A 20,371-nucleotide genomic window follows, 5' to 3' on the forward strand; every position below is an offset into this window, starting at 1 on the left:
TCCTTCCTTCCTTCCTTCCTTCCTTCCTTCCTTCCTTCTTTCCTTCCTCTTCTCCTTTCCCTTCCCCTTCCCCTTCCCCTTCCCTCCCTCCCTCCCTCCTTCCTCCTTCTTCACTCTCTCTTTCTTTCTGTGCTGAAACTTGGACTTGAGTTCTGAATCTAGGTGCTGTCCCTTAGCCTTTTCTTAAAGGCTAGGGTTTTAATTCTTGAACAGTAGCTACATATCTGCCTTTTTGTTGGTAAATCTCATTTGTCTTTTTGGAGATAAACCTCTCATATGTCATTCCTGCCGGGGATGGCTTCAAACTGTGATCCTCAGATCTCAGCCTTCTAAATAGGATTATAGGCATAAGCCATGAGCATCTGGCCTTTTTTTTTTTTTTTTAATGACCACAGTTTTGAGGAATGTAATACTTGGTCAGGCATTATGTAGAATGTCCATCCATTTTTAAAGTGTTTCTCATGATTGAGCTTGGTGAATATGTTAATATGTGGTTGTTTAGAAAGGCGGTAGACACATTCGTGTCATTTCATCAGATTCATAGAACATCCCATCCACATGAGTTACCACTCTTGAGGCTTTAACTTCGATTATCAGCTTCAGGTAGCTTTGGTCAGGTCTCTGCTCTATAAAGTGACTATTTTTTTTCTTCCTTTCTATGCTTTATTCTATCGAATGGTCACTAATTGCAGACCCTACTCACTGAGCCATGTAGCCAACTTCTAATTATCTTCTTTGACTTGTAAGATATTTTTTTCTTTTAAAATATATTCTGACCTTTGTCAGAAACATTTATCATGACTATTTGCATGGAAGTGGTTACTACATATAAAAGTGGTTACTACATATAAAATTGTTTTCAGAAAACAAATTTAAAAAGCTTTCAAAATTGAATTTTTATGGTTCATTGTTTCATATGCTAAGACGTACTTGTTTACCTCAAAGTAACGAAAGTTTCTCAGATTTTCTAAAGTTCTATATTATTAGATTTTATGGTTTGATCTGTAATCCCTATTGGATTAACTTAAGTCACAACTGGGCAAATTCTGCTCCTCATACATAGTCCCTTAGTTTAGAGCTCTCCTTTTTTTTTTCTTACAATCTGATAATACATTTAAAGGCAAACACCTAAGAAAAATAGTAACTGGAGAATATCATGAAAAAAATGCCAAGAAAATAAAACAGAACAGTTGAGACCAATAGGAGGATGTATTTCATACTTTATACAAAGACTTACATTTTATACTGTATACAAAGACTATGTTCCTTCAAAATTCTTATTCCTTATCTGTACACAGACAACTAACTCATCACTTCACAGACTAAGAACATTTATTCTCACCATCTCCTATGCTTAGCAGTTTTCAGCCTGGTCCGGGAAGGAAGAGGTGAAACAAAACTTCCTGGCTAGCTTTGAACGCCTTCCATGATAATTTATTAGACTAGTACCTATTCATTACACCATAAGCATGAATAATACTGGATTTATGTCTATATATATACATATATACATATATATGCTTAATTTTCTTTCAAATATTGATTATCCTATATATCATTAGGCTATTTCTTTAGTGTTTTAAATAATAACCATTATAATAAATGATTCAAGCATTAAAATAATATTAAATTTTCCTTTTAATTCATTGTTTGGGGGAGCCATGAAAATTTTAAAAAGCAAATTATTTGTAAAATTTTCATACTGCAAATTATCTCAATATAATTGAAATAATAATTATAATTGTTGTGTAAACCAAGTAATTGTAGTAATAAAAGCAAATGTGAGACTTTTCTTTAATATGAAAAAACTTGTTTATCATAATATTTGTTTTATATTTCTATTATTCTCATTCTGTATTCACTGTTTCTCTCTTTCTTACTTAGTTTGATTCAATGAATAATTACTTAAAGTCATTTTTTAAGAATTTAGGGAGATAATGAAGGTTGTTCTTTTCCCTTTTTATTTCATTTTTATTGCTTTCTTAATATTTTTTCTTCTTACTTTCTTACTAACCACTGTGACCTGACACCTTTAAATATCTCCCACACATAGATATGAAGGGAATGATCATACTGAAGCTTCATTTGCTACATGTCTAATCTGTTTTATGTTATCATCTATTCATTAGTGCAGCCTTCACTTTAATCTATGGTGAGTACTTGCTAAATCTTTATTGGTTGGTTCACAGCCTGCAAAGCGATTCAATTTGTTCCTGAGAAGGCGTCTCATGGTAAAACTGTGCTAAATGATGCTGCTGATGCTCTGGATGGCTGCAGTAATAGTTTGGATCTTGTTCCTTTCAATGAGTGCTTTTAATATAAGAAGACTCTGTCACTAATTCCTCATTCATACCAAAAGCAATCAACAATTAAGAATGGTTATTTTCACTCCTGTTTGGAACTAGAGAGATCTTTGAACTATCATCCTAAAAACATGCCCACATGCACACATACAATTTAAATCATTTCTGAAGTGTTTAGACCTCTGTTGGAATTAGAAATTTATGAATCCAAGAATGTCACTCAGAGGGAAGCCTCTTAGATATTTATTATAAATAGAAACATTTGAGAAGAAAAGAAATATAAACACAAACACCTACACGTTGGTAGATAGGTGATTTTTATGTCATGTTTTGAGCTAAACAAAAACTTATATATAACAACTAGCTAATTGGTTTGCTGAAGTTGTCTTTAATCAGCTTTTTTTTTTCCCCTGTCAGACATAGGGTTTGAAATCAGGGGTCTGAGTGCTGTCCCTGAGCTCTTTTGCTCAAGGCTAGCAGTCTACCACCTTGAGCCACTGTGCCACTTCCAGATTTCTGGAGGTTAATTGGAAATAAGAGACTCATGGACTTTCCTGCCCTAGCTGGCTTTGAATTGTGATCCTCAGATCTCAGCCTTCTGGGTAGCTAGGATTACAGGGGTTAGTCACTAGTTCCCCCCACCCTGCTTTGATCAATTTTTTTAAAATTAACAATTCAAAATACTTAACCTCTTGATAACTTGAAAGCTATCATTAATTATTTTGTACTTTCATTTTTGATCCTCTCAGGGTTAGGATTCTACATAACAATATGAGCTTCCTTGGCTTTAAAAAGAAGGAACATATTTTGGCTGTTGAAGAAGGAAAAATAATTGGAATCTCTATTATTTTTAGCTACATTGTCAATATCCTATCAAAATACTGAATGTTCATTTGCCAGTGTACCTCTGTCACCAGAACTTACCTTTGTGACCCTAGATTCACTTCTCCAAGCAATATAAACACATCTAATATTACTAACCATTAAAAAATCTACCATACAAATATGACTATATAGAGTTAAGTAAGATGTCTAACATTTTCCCATCTAATTCTGTACTTTGATTATAGCCAGTCTGATTTGTTTTCACGTGTATATTTGATTTTATTTGATATTACTCTTTGCTTCAAAACAATTTGTCTTACAAAAAAATTAGTGACTTTAAGACATGCTAATTCTATAGTTTACAAAAGTGCCAGTGATTATTTTTATTTTGATGATTTATAACCAAGTTATAACATGATAGTGGTTTGAATAACCTTAGGTTCATTCACTCTCTTTTAGCAACAGGGAGATGATTGTACGTTCTTTAGCCAGTGTATAGAACTCAGACATAACATCTGAATTAATACATTTTAGAAGTGAATCTTTGAACCTCTTCAAAGTTTTTTGTCTCTGTGTTCATTTTCTGCTCATTTTCTCCTGTGCATTGATCCCTGGCTCTTTCTGAAACATATCAACTTCCCACCCAGTCATATGAAGAGTCACTATATTCATAGTTTCAGATCGAACATGAAATTTTATTTGTTCATGTTTGTCCATATGAATTTCCGATGCTGGGACACTGGTCTGGCCCATGAGTGAAAAACAGCTTAGAATGTTGTAAAAAAAAAACTCATAAACTAGCTGAAATGTCCTTTGGGAAAGTTTGATTGTTGAGTTCCTCGTCCACAAGTTAGCAAAAACAACTGGAAACTGTCTCACCGATACTAACTGCATGCATCCCACATTTGCATAATTCTAAGCACTGCATGTGGGTGACAGTATTATTGCATCTTACATACAAACAGTAAGGAAGTCCAAATCACTGAAATATGAAATCTCTTTCATCCGATGCTCTCCATTTGTTCTAGATAATTTGAAAGGGAAGTAATTATTAAATTGTACAGCATCCTAAGTTTCATGTTGTATTGTGTAACTCATACAAATTTAATCAACATTTGTGTTAACACTCCTGATAATTGTCAATGAGGGACACTGCATGAAGACATACTTATGGCAAGGTCAGCTACATCAAAGTCATCTGCTTCTTTTAAGTAGGCATGGACTTTATTTGAATATTTAAATGTTGCATTAGAAAGTAGCAATTTTCCTGTAATCCTAACTACTCTGGAGGCTGAGGTCTGAGGATCACAGTTCATAGCCAGCCAGAGCAGGAAAGTCTGTGAGATTCTTATCTCTAATTAACCACCAGAAAACCCAAAGTGGCACTGGGGTCCAAAAATGATAGAGTGCTAGCCTTGAGCTGAAGAGCTCAGGGACAGAACCCAGGCCCAGAGTTCAAGCCCGACTACTGGAAAAAAGAAGTGGTGATTTTAAGAAGAGGTCAATCAGTATTAACCATAGGTTTATTGTCTTGCAGTAAGATTCCATTAGTTAGTTTGTAATTAACCATAACCTGAAAGAAGTGTGTAATGATTTGAGATAATTGCCTTATGAATAATTGCCTAATGAAGATAACGAGTTGCTCTCTAAACATGCGTTTTTGGCACAAAATGCAATTTCACTCATTTTGTATTTTAGTATAATTGTAGCGTGTGTGTGTGTGTGTGTGTGTGTGTGTGTGTATGTAGCTAATATGCTTAATTTCCGATCTAATCCATGGATTTTCACCTTACTGAACGTGCATACGTTTTGGCTATTATTTGCCGTGATTTGCTATTTCAAGACATAAAAATTAGGTGGTGACTGCATTTTAAATAATCTTCATGTTTTTGCCACTAGGGAGTATATAATAATCTAAATGTCACTAATGTCTCCTGCAGTTTCAAAGAGACGAGCAAAGCAAAGATTCTATATTCTTCCGAGATGGGGTTAGGCAAATTGATTTTGTGCTTTCCTATGTGGAAGATGTAAAGAAAGATGCAGAAATAAAAGCGGTGAGTGTTTGAGAGGAATAGAGGTAACAGAAAGATGTATCTCCCTTAGTTTGACAGAGATGTTTGCATTTAAATTATGCTGGGAAGGTCAGGAACTTTTGAAGGTGAAACTGACACAGAAGACTGCAAGGTAAGAAGTAAATCCAAGAATGAATGTACCAAGTGAGTTTCCTCTATAGGATGTTTTGGAGACTTACTGCTTTTTCTTTCAAATGACTACTGCATTTTTTAAAATTGCTCATCTTGGTACTAAGTGTGACCTCTAAAGTGAGAAATATGATTCTGATTATATTGATTTTTTTTTTTTTTTGCCAGTCCTGGGGCTTGAACTCAGGGCCTGGGCACTGCCCCTGGCTCCTTTCTTGCTCAAGGCTAGCACTCTACACTTGAACCACAGCGCCACTTATGGCTTTTTTTAGTATATGTGGTACTGAGGAATCAAACCCAGGGCTTCATGCATGCTAGGCAAGCACTCTACCACTAAGCCACATTCCCAGCCCTATATTGATATTTTTATTGTTATTGTAAAATTAATGAACAGAATAGTTACACCCCTTCATAGTGTCACCCCTTCATTTTCTCCCAGTTGTTCCTTTCTGCCACCCTGCCCCAACACACCAAGTTGTATAGTACATTTTCAACAGTCCAGGAGAGGGGGCAAAGAGCCATCTGGAAGTACAGCAAGTGTATTGCGTCTACCGATCACTGAAAAATATGTATTTATTTTGCTTATAGGAAAGAAGAAGAGAATTTGAACGAAATCTCAGAAAATCAGGTCTTGAGTTGGAAACTGAAGACAAAAGGGTAAATAGAATTGATCACTTACACAAAAATCTTATTTTGGGGGTGGCCCTCAGCTGGATAGATTTTGTAATTGGGACAGTTTATAACTCTTGGCTGTGGATCTGTTCTCTGGAGATATTCAGTCTGTTCTCTTAGTGCTCAGTAGGTCAGTGTATAGAATGCGGATGGTCAGTGGAACATATTAAAGTTTCTTCTGAATACCAGAAAAAGAAAAAGAAAACTCTTTGTTTCATATCTGTTTCGAAGGCTACTTACAATCTTATGCCGTAAATAGTTACCTGGATATCTTGCAGCATAATCTACTATTTTAGCCAATATATTCTGAGCCTATAAAATTCTTTTAGTTTTTCAAAAATCTCTTTCATTTACTATCTTTCTACAGTTGCTTCGAAAATTATTTTTAAAGATCTAAGATCACACCTTGAGTATGATGCTGCTAATATTGCCTGGTATTTTTATTATGCAGTTCTTGTTTCTTCCCTATTTTTTCCTGATATCTGTAATACCTGTCTGTGAAAAGAATTTATTTCCTAAAAGTTCTAATAATTCAATAAATTAAAAATGCAATGACCTCTTTGAGATTTTATAAAATTCTGTTGCTTTTTAAGGAGCTCCATAGCCAACAGATTAGAAGGCTTTCTTTGATTTTTACCTCTTTCTCACATAGGACTCTGAAAATGGAAAAACTTATTTTGTCAAGATCCACGCTCCTTGGGAGGTACTAGTTACTTATGCCGAAGTGTTGGGAATCAAAATGCCCATTAAAGAGAATGGTATTCCCCGAACTCAGTACAAGCCCTTTAATTATATGTTTGGGCCAGTGAAGCTTCCAGCCACTGTGAAGTATCCTCACCCTGAGTATTTTACTGCCCAATTCACCAGACATCGGCAAGAGCTCTTCCTCATTGAAGATGAGGCAACCTTCTTCTCATCTTCATCAAGAAACAGAATTGTAGGTAGACAAGGCCTCTGCACATCTTTCCAAGTATGGCATGTGTACCCATGGGTGTTTTGATATATATGCATTTCTACATCTGTGCAACATTCCTGTGTAACACATAAACCTTTGATAGTATTGGGTTGTGGTCTGAAAGACTGTTTAGTCAACTCCAACTTGGCCTGTTAACTTCTCTGCTTCTCAAACTATTGTTTAAAGATGAATAATAGGCAGTGTGGATGTGGTGATGAAAGAAGTATCTTCATACAATTCCAAAGAGCATTCAACAACGAGTCAAAGAATTTTGATTTTGGATAATCTTTGTAAAATGCTTTTTTCCTCTTAAATTTTAGTTTTATAGATTCAGTGCATATATCAAGAGGAACATTGGTCAGTGTAAGTAAAACTTGAGTATTTTAATGTCTTTGTATGTGGATAGAATTCGAAAGCCCTCAGAATATTTTGAAGTTTCTTTTTCATTACAAAACTCTCTCCTAAAAATATGGGTTATGTGCAACAGCTGCTTTGTGTTTAAGTTAGAATAATTTCCACTCTGTAGACTAAACAGAGAATTAAATGAGTGAGGATATGAAAGGCTTTAAGGAGTCTTCAACAATGATTAGATAGGATTGTTATTACTGACCGAAGAAGAAAATTTCATACTATAGATCCTCTTATAATCTGTACTGCTATTATTTAACCCACTAGTTCTGACAATCACAAAATGTTTTCTTTTTTTCCTGAGGAAAGAAACCTGATTGCATTTTTTTAGTTCCTAAATAAGCTCTGAAACATTTTCAATGACAGGGAAGTATTAAGCCACATGGTGGTAACACTTGTAATCCCAACTGTTCTGAAGGAAGCAGTAGGAGGAGGAGGAGGATCTGAGGCCAAACCAGGAAAAATTAAGAGAACTCACCTAAAAAAAAAAGCACTAAAATTTATAAGGACTGGGGTACAGCTTGTGTTAGCATTCTTTCCTAGCAAACAAAAAGCCCTAAACTCAGTTATTGGCACTCCAAACAAACAAATAAGCAAATGGGATTGAGAAGTATTAAAAGATCAGGGGTCATTTGAATTTAGATTTAAATATCTTACAGGAGCCATTTATATTTATTTGCCTTTTTTTTGTCAGTTCTGAGGCTTGAACTCAAGGCCTGAGCACTGTCCCTGGCTTCTTTTTTGCTCAAGGCTAGCACTCTGCCAACTTGCGCCACAGTGCCACTTCTGGCCTCATATATGTGGTGCTGAGGAATCGAACCCAGGGCTTCATGTATATGAGGCAAGCAGTCTTGCCACTAGGCCATATTCCCAGCATGCCATTTATATATATAAATAAAAATTTATATATACATATTTGTGATATATATATGGCTATATAGAAGATATATTGATTTACAATGACAAGTATGAGTATGTACATCTTTGTAATGGAAAAAAGACAGACTGTTTTTTTCTTTTTTCCATTTCCAGGAGCTTGGATTCAGGGCCTAACCACTGTCCCTGGCTTCTTTTTGCTCAAGCAAAAAGCACTCTACCTTCCAGATTTTTCTGTTTATGTGGTGCTGAGGAATCAAACCCAGGGCTTCTTGCATGTTAGGCAAGCACTCTACCACTAAGCCACATTCCTAGCCCAGACTTTTTAAATATAAACCAAGCTCTGCATTTCGAACTATGTAGGAGAAAACAGTCATGCCATTAGTATGAAATTTCAATAAAACACATGGTTAAGAAGTTTTTCGGGGCTGGGGATATAGCCTAGTGGCAAGAGTGCCTGCCTCAGATACACGAGGCCCTAGGTTTGATTCCCCAGCACCACATATACAGAAAACGGCCAGAAGCGGCGCTGTGGCTCAAGTGGCAGAGTGCTAGCCTTGAGCGGGAAGAAGCCAGGGACAGTGCTCAGGCCCTGAGTCCAAGGCCCAGGACTGGCCAAAAAAAAAAAAAAAAAAAAAAAAGAAGTTTTTCCACATATAGTGAAACAGATAAGCATCTCATAACATAAGTTACAAGGCCCAAAAGACACAAACCTAGTTATTACAGCACTCTGTAGCCAATTTCATCCATCTGTAGTAGAACACCTTCCACTGCATGAATATAGGTATACCTCATCTTATTGTGCCATGCTTGATTGCTCTTCTTAGACACTGAACTTTCTGAATGTGTATCCTGAGGATGTCTGTTGGCGTCATTTCTCCCAATTTCATGTGACTTCTTGTTGCATCTGTGCCATCTCAAAAATTTTCATAATATTGCAGAATTCCATTATGACCTCTCTTTTGAGAGTCTGTGGTCTGTGATATTTTATGTGTCTTTTTTAATTGTTTTGGTACATCACAAACTGTACCTATGTAAGTTAGCTAATTTAATTGATAAATGCTGTGCCTGTTTTAATTTCTCCACTGACCAACAGTTCCCTAGTCTCTTTGCCTTTCCTTGGAACTATCTATTCCCTCTGATAAAATAATATTGAAATTAGTAATATTAGTAGTCCTACAATAACTTGACATAGTATTAAAGTTAGATCATTTAAAACCCCTACATTTGCCTTAAATAGTATTAACATTAGGATGACAAATAATCCTACAATGGCCTCTCTATATTTCCTCACTTTAAATCAAAAGCTAGAAATATTTTAACTTACTAAGGAAGACATGTCAGTTTCTGAGATAAACCAGAGCTACACCATCAAAGTAGTAAAGTAACCAAAATAAGTAGACTACTTAGCACTAGTGATTTTGAAGACAAGAACACTCTTAACATAAAAAACAGCTCAATCCAGAACAGCGTGTTCTCTTCAATTCATAGAAGGCTGAAAGAGGGGGGAAGCTGTAGAAGAAAAGTTTAAGCTGGCAGAGCCTGCCAGGCACTTGTGGCTCACACCTGTAATCCTAGGTACTCAGGAGGCTGAGGTTTGAGATCAAGATTAAAATTCAGCCCAGGCAGGAAAGTCTATGAGACTCTTATCTCTAATTAACCACCAGACAACTGAAACTGGTGCTGTGGCTCAAGTGTTAGAGTGCTATCCTTGACCTAAAAAGCTCAGGGACAGCACCTAGGCCCAGAGTTCAAGTCCCAAGACAGAAAATAATAATAATATAATAAAAAATAAATATCTGAGCATTACAACAGGAATACATATGCCATGTGTTCAAAGAGATAGAGGCAAAATGAAATTTTTAGAAATAAAAATAAGATTACAAAAAATATTTTGAAATAATAACTCTTGGGAATCCTGAGTACAATAGCCTTTGAGTATAATAAGACAAAAAGAAATCAGGTTGGCCATGTAGCAATTGGACAGGTATTTTTTTTTTAGAAGTGCTTGTAGCAACCTTATACAAAACTTGTGCTTCTGATAGTCCTTTGTGATCATTGCTATCAGAAACTTATGTGAAAGAGCCCTTCCTTCTTAACTTCTAGGGTTGATTTACTTTTATTTTATACTTAGGCTTAACACAAGTGACCCCATTTTGGTTTTGATCACTTCTAAAATTTCTTCCTTTACATATTCTGTAGGAGCTTTACAGACTCCAATCTGCTGCTTTGATCTCCATGTCTATGTTTGCCTCACTGTGGCCACAGTTAATCTTTATCTGAGCTCTCAGCAACAGTAAAAGAAACCACCCTATGCTTATTCTGGAAAAGTTTTACTGTAAAGGACCATTCTTCCTCCACAGTAGCACTCATCACACAGTTTGTCCTAAATTTACCTCATGTGCCCACCTGTGTTAGTCAGTTTCCTTTATAGGAAAATGAAATGACACTTCTTTCTTTGTCAAATACAGTTCTAATTTCAAGTCATTTACTTAGACTAAATTCACCAAGAAACTTAGAGATAAGAATATTCAATGTTTACATTTAAACAAAGTAGTACCAAAAACAAAACAAAAACATTCATAGTTTATAATCTGATAAGAATTTAGTTTTTAAGATTTTCATTCATTATACTTCTTCAAGAAGTGTTATAACAATATCTCCTTTAATAACAGAGAAAGTTCAATTTTTCTCAAACTTGTACTTTTCCTAAACTTTTCCTTTTTGTCATTAGCAAAGGCCAACAGACTCCTTCCAAATTGCCAGCTTTGTTTAACAAAGTGTTTTTTTTTTTGGCCAGTCCTGGGCCTCGGACTCAGGGCCTAAGCACTGTCCCTGGCTTCTTCCCGCTCAAGGCTAGCACTCTGCCACTTGAGCCACAGCACCGCTTCTGGCCGTTTTCTGTATATGTGGTGCTGGGGAATCGAACCTAGGGCCTCGTGTATCCGAGGCAGGCACTCTTGCCACTAGGCTATATCCCCAGCCCCAACAAACAGTGTTTTCAAGCCTTTATAGCTGTTGCTCCCTCAGGACAAAATACTTCTTAGCTGATTTGACCAAATTTTAGGATTCTCTCCTTTCCACTGAACTCTGACTCTTGACCCATCTTGAGTGCCAGCCAATACCAATATGTAGAACATGTTCTTCAAATCTTTAGTGTTTTTTTTTTACTCTTGCTTAATATTTCTCGATTAAAATTCTCTTTTTTCTGCCTGCCACTTCAAATATGGTTTAAATACTCTTTCTACTTGAAGAATGCCCTTCCTAGTCATAATAATCTTTATGGGGAACAGTCATTAACAGGTTTTTCTATAGCTTTGTAATATATCTTAATATACAATAGTGCATTTTTTTCAACTTTGCTAATGCCTTAAAACAATGTTGATGTGTTGATTATTTTCTGTTTTTCATTAGTACTTGTTGCTAACATATATTAGTTGTACAGAGGAGTTTGTTTCATTATGACACTTTTACACATATGTACAACGTCCCTTGATAAGTCTCAATGTAGAATTCCTAATGGAATAATCCAAAGTGTAGACAATAGTTTTTACATATATTATTCATAAAAATTAAACCTTCTGTATTAATTGCTATTTCTTTGTAGAAATAGAGGCTATTAAGCTTCCTTTAAAACAAATGATCAGATTTGATAATGATGGATCAAAGAAATGGTCATTCTATACTGTAAGGCTTTGAATGATAAAATCTAAAAAGGGAATAAAAATACCTACTCTTGACTGCAGCACTAAAAACTGCAGTCAAAAGAGTAAATATTGGGAAAAGTTTTGGAAAACACAAAAGAGGTAAGATGCAGTTGATAGGAATATATGAGCTGGGAACACTGGAGCCCAAGTTACATGCAGGAGAGAAAAAATGAACACAAAGATAAGGTGACTGAAAAGTGGTTTGAGAAATAAAGACGATCTTGAGTAGTAAACTCAACCCAAGAGTTGAGTAAAGGCTTTTCATTAGAATAGTTGAAGAAATAACGAAAACAATTTGGCTAAGTATAAATTGTTCTTCACATTTCTCCAAGTGAGCTCTTAAGATACTCTTAGATTTCAAATTTAAACCTTAATTGTAGTAGGAATTCTGGCAGCTTGGGAGAACAGAAGCAAAATTAATGATGGCCCCATTACTCTTCTTCCCTACCAAAAATGGGGGAACTCTTAGATCCAGAGGCCAAGAAACTTACAAATCCCACACTAACTCATAATCCATATGCTTTCTCAAACAGAAAAATGAAGCTTCCTTCCATAATTAGCCTATGTCCATATTCAAGCAATAATGGTCATAGATAACATTGGATTGGAAAAAGAAAACCATGAAAAACATAGATATCTGAAACTTTCTGGTGTCTCCTTGTATTGTTATGTAGGTATATTATATTCTCTCACGGTGTCCTTTTGGCATAGAAGATGGAAAGAAAAAGTTTGGAATTGAAAGACTGCTAACTTCTAACACATACTCATCTGCCTATCCGCTCCATGATGTAAGTACAGCGTTGACTTGGAAATGTGGAGCTTATTTCCTCTCTTACTTGCAGAGATTGCCTTGTTGGAGAAGATAGTTGTCCACTTCTTTTTCTTACAACTTACTCAATTTTTATGATGAGAAATTTCCCAGACTTTCTGACTCCAAGTTGAGAACTCGAGCAGCCTATATTTAAACAGAGTTAATGTTTTGACACCAAGGTTTCAAATGGAAATTCCTTCTCAAAATATGACTCCCATTTGCATCTGAGTTTCCTTTATAATGTACTCTGAAGCTTAGCAGTCACATTTTAAAAGATTTATTACAATATTATAATATTTGGGGATTTCTATCTGATCCCTCAAGTCTCTTCTCATTAAGTTTTTTTTAAGTTAATTTACTTTATTGTTATTTTGTTTTTTGTTTTTTTTTTGCCAGTCCTGGGGCTTGAACTCAGGGCCTGAGCACTGTCCCTGGCTTTTTTTTGCTCAAGGATAGTACTCTGCCACTTGAGCCACAACGCCACTTCTGGCTTTTTCTATATATGTGGTGCTGAGGAATCAAACCCAGGGCTTCATGTATGCTAGGCGAGCACTCTACCACTCGGCCATATTCCCAGCTTCTCATTAAGTTTTTATAAAACAATATTTTATTATTATCAATTAGTCATACAAAGGGATTTTATTTTGACATGTGTACTTGCAATGTACGTTGATCAAATTCTCCCTTCTGTCCCTCTCTTTCATTCCCCATCCTCCTGCACAACCCAGTTCCAATAAGCTTCACTGATCCATTTTCATACCTGAATATAAAGTGTTTTTACCATGCACACTTTGTTCATTAAGCTTTGAAGATGTGAATGATTGCCATTACACATATTGTATGTACTTGCTTTCAGTTGCATGGAAAGCATTCTGCTAGGCACTATTGAAGCACAGTCATGAGTTCCAGCTCATAGACTGTGAAAGAATTTCCTTAATTTGATGTGTATAACTGCTCTCAGAGCTGAGTCATTTTTGAGACAAGGTCTGAGTATGTAGCTCAGGCTAGCCTGAAACGCAATTCTCCTGCCTCAGCTTCATGAATGCTGGAATTTCATACATGCAATGCCATATCTATCTCAGAAAAATTGTTTTTTGAAGCTGGTACATCATAAATATTGAGCCTTGTATATTCTTCAAAGAAGTGATGTTTTAATTAAAGCATTACACCCTTTTGAATCAGTCTTAAAAAACAGATTGGCAACAAAGATTTTTGCCTAGCTTCTGAGGTAAACCTACTCATTTGGACAGTCAATGAATGAATCTCACTATCCATCAGGGATAAAAATAATGAGAAATACATAAACTACTTTAAGATCACCTATCCTTTGAGTCCTTTGCTTTTTTCTTCCACATATACAAAAGATGTTTTCTTCATGAAAAAAATCATTCTTCAGCAATATAGAAGAAGCAAATATGTCCATTGAAATGAGTGGTAGATAAATTGGTGGCCATTAAGTTCTGGGGGGTGTTTTTCCCCTTAATTTCAAAAGGTTATACAAAGCCAGGCATAGGTAGCTTACACCTGTAAACATAGCTTCTCAGGAAACTGAAGTTTGAGGATGGAAGTTTGAAGGAAGCTGGTCAGGAAAGTCCTAAAGACCCTTATCTCCAATTAGCTACCCAAAAAGCTACAAGTAGAGCTGTGACTCAAGTAGTAGAGTGCTGCTTTTTAGCAAAAAGAAGCTCAGAGACAGTCCCCAAGCCTTGAGTTCAAGCCTGAGGACTGGCAAGAAATAAACAAACAAATAAATAAATAAATATTATGCTTTAATGGGCTCTACCATAATGTGCCCATCTAAATGTCCACTTCATTTATTTATTTATTTATTTGTTTGTTTGTTTGTTTGGTGCTAGTGTTGGGGCTTGAGCTCAGGGTCAATGAGGCTTTCTTCCATAGTGATGTGATTTGGATCATTCATTTTACTTAGCTTGTGATTTAATCTTTCCATGTGAAAAATGAATTTTTTGTCTTATTTCTAAAGTCCTAGCCAGCTACATAGTGATATGAATCTTCGCTTATGAGCATCTAAGTAGAGAAAAAAGAATATCTTCAGTGAAAAGTATGGCATAAGTACAGAAAAATTTCCAGTTTATCTTATATCTTCTAGATAACTAAACGTAGTGAACAAACTACTATAATTATACATTATTGGTGAATTTTAGCAAATCATGAAGTATCAGTGGACTATAAGATACAAATCTAAAAGTGAAAAGAAGCATTAAATGTCCACAAACCTTAACAAAGTAGCCTTTGCTTATTCACACTTTCCTTTGCTTTGTCCTTTATTACCTTCTTGAATATCTGTAGGGCCAGTACTGGAAGCCATCAGAGCATCGTCTCAATGAAAGATATATACTTCACAAGCATTGGGCTCGGTTTTCCCTTTTTTACAAGGAGCAACCATTAGAGTTGATTAGGTATGTTTCTTGACCCAGAATCCCATCATATAAAACTTGATGATGTGATTTTTTTATGACAATGAGAGAATACCTATTATTTTTATTACCAATGTCACTTCTTCCATTTATGGTGTCTGTGTTTCACATCTATATGATCTGTGAGTAATTCTATATCAAAGAAGAATGTATCTGCCAAACTTTGTCATGCATACTATTTAGAGCATCATGGTTAAAGTTTGGAAATTTAAGCAGGCTAAATTCAAATCCAAAATTCGCCTCAAGAAACCTGTATAAATTTGGTCAAGGTATTTAACAAGTATAGTAGTACTTTCCTTTGCTTTATTTGGTAACTCAAAACTTGACATTCTGTGTTTTGTTTAACAATGAGACAGACTTTTGTGAAATTATATAAAAGGATATAGTGTGAATTGTACCCTTCTCTAATGATTTTATGTTCAGACATTGTAGAGGGATAATAAGGAAATTCAGCGAGGCTGAAGTTAGGGAACTAAGTACTCTGTTAAAATTGTCTAGTAATAAGTAGTTGAAGATCTTATTCATGGCACTGATAGCAGAAAGGAGAGAGTACAAATTGGAAAAATATTTTTTATGATGGAGTTTAATGTGACTGAATATAGACAATAAAGGAAGGGAGAAAGGATGACTTAAGATATTTGGAGGGGCTGGGAATATGGCCTAGTAGCAAGAATGCTTGCTTGGTATACATGAAGCCTTAGGTTTGATTCTCAGCACCACATATACAGAAAACGGCCAGATGTGGCACTGTGGCTCAAGTGGCAGAGTGCTAGCCTTGAGGAAAAGGAAGCCAGGGACAGTGCTCAGGCCCTGAGTTCAAGGCCCAGGACTGGCAAAAAAAAAAAAAAAAAGATATTTGGAAAGAGATTTAGATTGTAGGTTACAATTTAATATTAAGCACATAAAATACAGAATATCTGTTAGAACTCTATCTTGGGAATGATGAAAAAGCTCAGCAATTTGGCAAATCAGGAGGCTTTTTAGTATGAAGAGAATGGGTCTTAATCAGTTAAGCCAATAGGTGTTACTCAGTTAAGTCATCAAGTATAAAAGCTGGTTTTCTGAGGCAAACAAAGAATGTTCTCACATTCCTAAAGGGAAGATTCACTTGAAAGAAAAAAAGTAACACTTTTTTGTGTGAAACATGAATGTTTGTGCTAAGAATTCTTGGCATTTCATAATTCACTGTGAAGCAAGAACTGAGCTGTATATTTTATGGAATTATTAAGTAGTTATTTTTAGTTTCTTGGCTGCAATTCTTTGAGAATACCTCAGAGACCAAACTTGGAGAAAGATGGAAATACATAGAGTTGTCAGAATACCTTTTTTTCCCCCAAATTGAGGTATATAGTAAAAGCTTATGTAGATTATAACTGTGATTTTGAGTTGTTTGAATGGCTAGAAATTACATTACATAGTGTTTGCTATTTAAAAACACTTAAACTTTAGAAATTCTTTAAAGTACTTTACTTAAATTTTAAGTTCCATTCAAATGACTTCCTTATTTTATGTGCTAGTTCTTATTATCCCTACACCTATTTTTACAATATGCAATTAGTATGCTCCTATGTTTTATGATGTGGAAAGTAGCATTTAAAGAAATTAGTAACTTTACCAAAATTATATGGCTAGAAAGCAATGGAGCCCAAATTAGAAAATGTGCCTGTTTCAGTACAAAACAGGGCTCCCTGCACTATAACTCCACCTCTAATTTTAATTATTTTTCACAGGAATTATTTTGGAGAAAAAATTGGTATCTATTTTGTCTTTCTTGGATTTTACACAGAAATGCTATTTGTTGCGGCTGTGGTTGGCTTGGCTTGTTTTATTTATGGCTTATTTTCAATGCAAGCTAACCAAAGCAGGTAAGTAACAAGTAAGTTGCTCAAAAACAGATATATTTTCATCTCCTGCTAATTGAAACTTGTGTTATGAATGCCAAGGTGTTTGTCTAAAAATGTTTCCATATGGAAGTAGGGAGTAGATAACCCAAATAGCAACTATCTTGCACTCAGTGCTTAGAAAACGCTGTATAATAATGAGCCCTAAGAAGTTTATTCTGTATGTATGAATTGATCCAGAAATTTCTGCTTTATTGCCCCTTTATCATATGCAGTTGTTCTGTTAGAAGCAGCTTAAGTTTTCTCTACAACAGCACTTTTAACATGATTTCATATTTCCCGGGTAGCACTGAAATCTGTGATCCTAACATTGGCGGGCAGATAATCATGTGTCCCCTGTGTGATCAAATGTGTGATTTTTGGAGACTGAATACCACCTGTTTGGCTTCGAAGGTAGGCAAAATACATGGCAGTATTATAACTTGGAATGCATCGCCTTTTCCGTTGTTTTTTAATACCAAATGATCTTTGTGATTTTCTTATTTTTGCAGTTCTCCCATTTATTTGATAATGAGTCAACAGTGTTTTTTGCAATATTCATGGGCATTTGGGGTGAGTACAAAGTTCCAGACGAAACAGCTTTCTCCACATTGCACACACATTGTATGGGTTGGTCATACAACATTTATAGACTCTCTCTCTCTCTCTCTCTCTCTCTCTCTCTCTCTCTCTCTCTCTCTCTCTCTCTCTCTCTCTTTCTATGTCCATCTCTCTCTCGTCTTGATGTTTGAACTCAGGGCCTGGGACTGTTTCAAGCCTCTTTTGCTCAAGGCTAATGCTCTACCACTTGAGCCACTGTACCACTTCTGGCTTTTTCTGTGTATGTTATGGTACTGAGAAATCCAACCCAGGGCTTCATGTATGCTAGGCAAGCACTCTACTGCTAAGCCACATTCTCAGCCCTGAAGACAGCATTTCTTACAAAAGTGATGAGACCATAGTCTCTTTTTTCATCACCAATATATTGATAGAGTCATGGCCCTGAATCCTTTAGTCAATAGGGCTGCAGGCATAAGGCATGTGTTCAATTATATATTGAATGTGTGAATAATTTATATATGGATTTTTCTTTTGTTTTATTAGCATATAGTAATTGTGCAAAGAGAGTTTTATCATGGCTTTGTGTGTGCGTGTGCTGGTACAGGAACTCATTGAACTCAAGGCCTTGAGCTCTTGCTTGGCTTTTTCCCTCAAGGTTGACACTCTACCACATCACCCATACCTCTACTTTCTGAATTCCTTTTTATGTGTTTAAAAGAGGAAATCTTATATAGGCTCAGTCTATAAGGCCCAAATCTGTTTTAGAACACATCTGAATTACGATTCTTGAAGAATCTTGTAAGCACAAGAAATCCAGAGATATCAAAGGAACATTGGTTTTATTATGTTATCTCTTATCTTTCTTTATCTCTTTTAATTAATTTTTGACAAGGCATAGCTATGTAGTTCAAGCTAGCCTTGAACTCATTATGCAGCCAAGTCTGACCTCAGACTTGTGATTCTCCTGCCTTAGCCTCTTGAGTGCTGAGATTACAGTAGTTTGCCACTACTCCTGGCTCCCCATTTTTTTGTTATTTTTTACCATCATTAATTTCTCTCATACTCCATGTACGATAGCTACTTTTTCTAGTTCTGTCTCAGAATTGCAATCATTAATACAGGAGGAATATAACTAATTACACTAGAAGTGTTATAAATACCTATAAATATCTCATCTATTATATATCCATGGTAACTGTTACTTTTAAATTTTATGTTACTTGTTTCCATTTAATTCTAACAAAACAATGAATATTTTTGCTCAATTATATAAAGCTTTATTATGTTTACTAAGTATGTGTCAACTCTATACAGATTTAAATAAATGAATACTAACATTGGTGCCTGGTAATTCCATCATCAACCAGTTTCAGAATAGCTAACTGTTTCAAGCAAAATTACAAACAAAAGTGAGAGAGAAATTCTTTTCTTAGTAGCTTTATTCCTATATCTCTTGATGAAAATTTCTTTTGTGTACTTGTTCCTCTATAGTCACGTTATTTTTGGAGTTTTGGAAACAGCGACAGGCCAGACTAGAATATGAATGGGATCTGGTGGACTTTGAAGAGGAACAACAGCAGCTGCAGCTGAGACCTGAATTTGAAGCCATGTGCAAACACAGGAAAATAAACCCAGTGACCAAGGTACACTGGCAGACTGAGGCAGCTCAGCTGAGTCAACACATCTATAGGTTGTCTTGGACATGTAAATTCTAAAATTTCTTGTTTCTAATATGTGTGTTTATATCCATACATTATATAATATATATACAAACAAATTACTGTAAGGAACTCTTGGAATAGATCTTTTAATGAGCACTGTTTCTTGTCCCCAATTATCTTTTATTTATATCCCTTTACCGTTCTGACACTAGATCATTGTGAAGCAAATCCAAAGCATCATAACATGAAATAGGTGGTTTTAATATTAGGTGAGATAATGGAAAATGGAAAAGGTTTGTATACTCTGGGTTTTATGTATGAGAGGCATGAAAAAGTACTTTTAATATATGAAACTTAAAGTAATTATATTAAGAGTAGACTTATTAGTGAATGTTTTATTAGGCCAACAGGTCTAATAAAACCAATCTTTCAGTAGGCTTATTTAATTGATCATAAAGTAAAAGACCTTTTAGAAGCATTGAGTGGCAAACTGGCTGTCTGTTCATAACTGAGTCATTTAATTTCTTGTATTTTGTTTGTTCTGGTGAGGGTAAAAGATATTTCCCCTCAATGTATAGCATTTTGGTTACATATACCATCACCACCAAGTAATCCATAATCTCTCTTTATTTTTATTTTCTCGTGTTATAAAGAATTGGTTAAAAAACAAACTCAATCTTCCTATTTTCTTTTTGTCAGTCATGGGGTTTGAACTTAAGGCCTGGGTGCTGTACCTGAGCTCTTTCTCTCAAGGCTAGAGCTCAACCACTTTGAGCCACTGTACCACTTCTGGTTTTCTGATGGTTAATTGGAGATAAAGAGTCTCATAGACTTCCCTGCACTTTCCTTTGAACCATGATCCTCAGATCTCACCTTCCTAGGTAGCTAGGATTACAAGCAGTGATCCACCAGTGCCGGGTCCTAACAAAATCTTTTTAGAAAATTCCTTTTCCCTTCTTGGACACTATTGTATTATATGACTCAAAATTTTCAGTTTAACCATACTCTGGTCATTTATTAGATTTCACATTATTAGCACAAAAATTCCAGCAAATGAATAAAGGAGAAAAAGT

General features: G+C 35.4%; 1 protein-coding gene across 3 annotated transcripts in view; it reads left to right on the forward strand.

Moving 5' to 3' along the window:
* Window positions 1-20,371, forward strand: part of Ano5 (anoctamin 5) — a 46,971-nt gene that overhangs the window by 11,814 nt on the left and 14,786 nt on the right. For 2 of the 3 annotated variants that reach the window (XM_048360283.1, XM_048360282.1), the window contains 10 exons: window positions 2,190-2,231; window positions 5,069-5,182; window positions 5,918-5,986; window positions 6,654-6,938; window positions 12,622-12,735; window positions 15,069-15,178; window positions 16,927-17,061; window positions 17,385-17,490; window positions 17,589-17,649; window positions 19,129-19,280. In XM_048360283.1, the coding sequence (XP_048216240.1) occupies window positions 2,190-2,231; window positions 5,069-5,182; window positions 5,918-5,986; window positions 6,654-6,938; window positions 12,622-12,735; window positions 15,069-15,178; window positions 16,927-17,061; window positions 17,385-17,490; window positions 17,589-17,649; window positions 19,129-19,280 (1,188 nt within the window). The remainder of the gene's footprint in view (window positions 1-2,189; window positions 2,232-5,068; window positions 5,183-5,917; window positions 5,987-6,653; window positions 6,939-12,621; window positions 12,736-15,068; window positions 15,179-16,926; window positions 17,062-17,384; window positions 17,491-17,588; window positions 17,650-19,128; window positions 19,281-20,371) is intronic. The other variant, XM_048360284.1, reaches the window with a different exon arrangement.

The sequence above is a fragment of the Perognathus longimembris genome, chromosome 13 (assembly GCF_023159225.1).
Source record: "Perognathus longimembris pacificus isolate PPM17 chromosome 13, ASM2315922v1, whole genome shotgun sequence".
NCBI classification, from domain to species: Eukaryota; Metazoa; Chordata; class Mammalia; order Rodentia; family Heteromyidae; genus Perognathus; species Perognathus longimembris.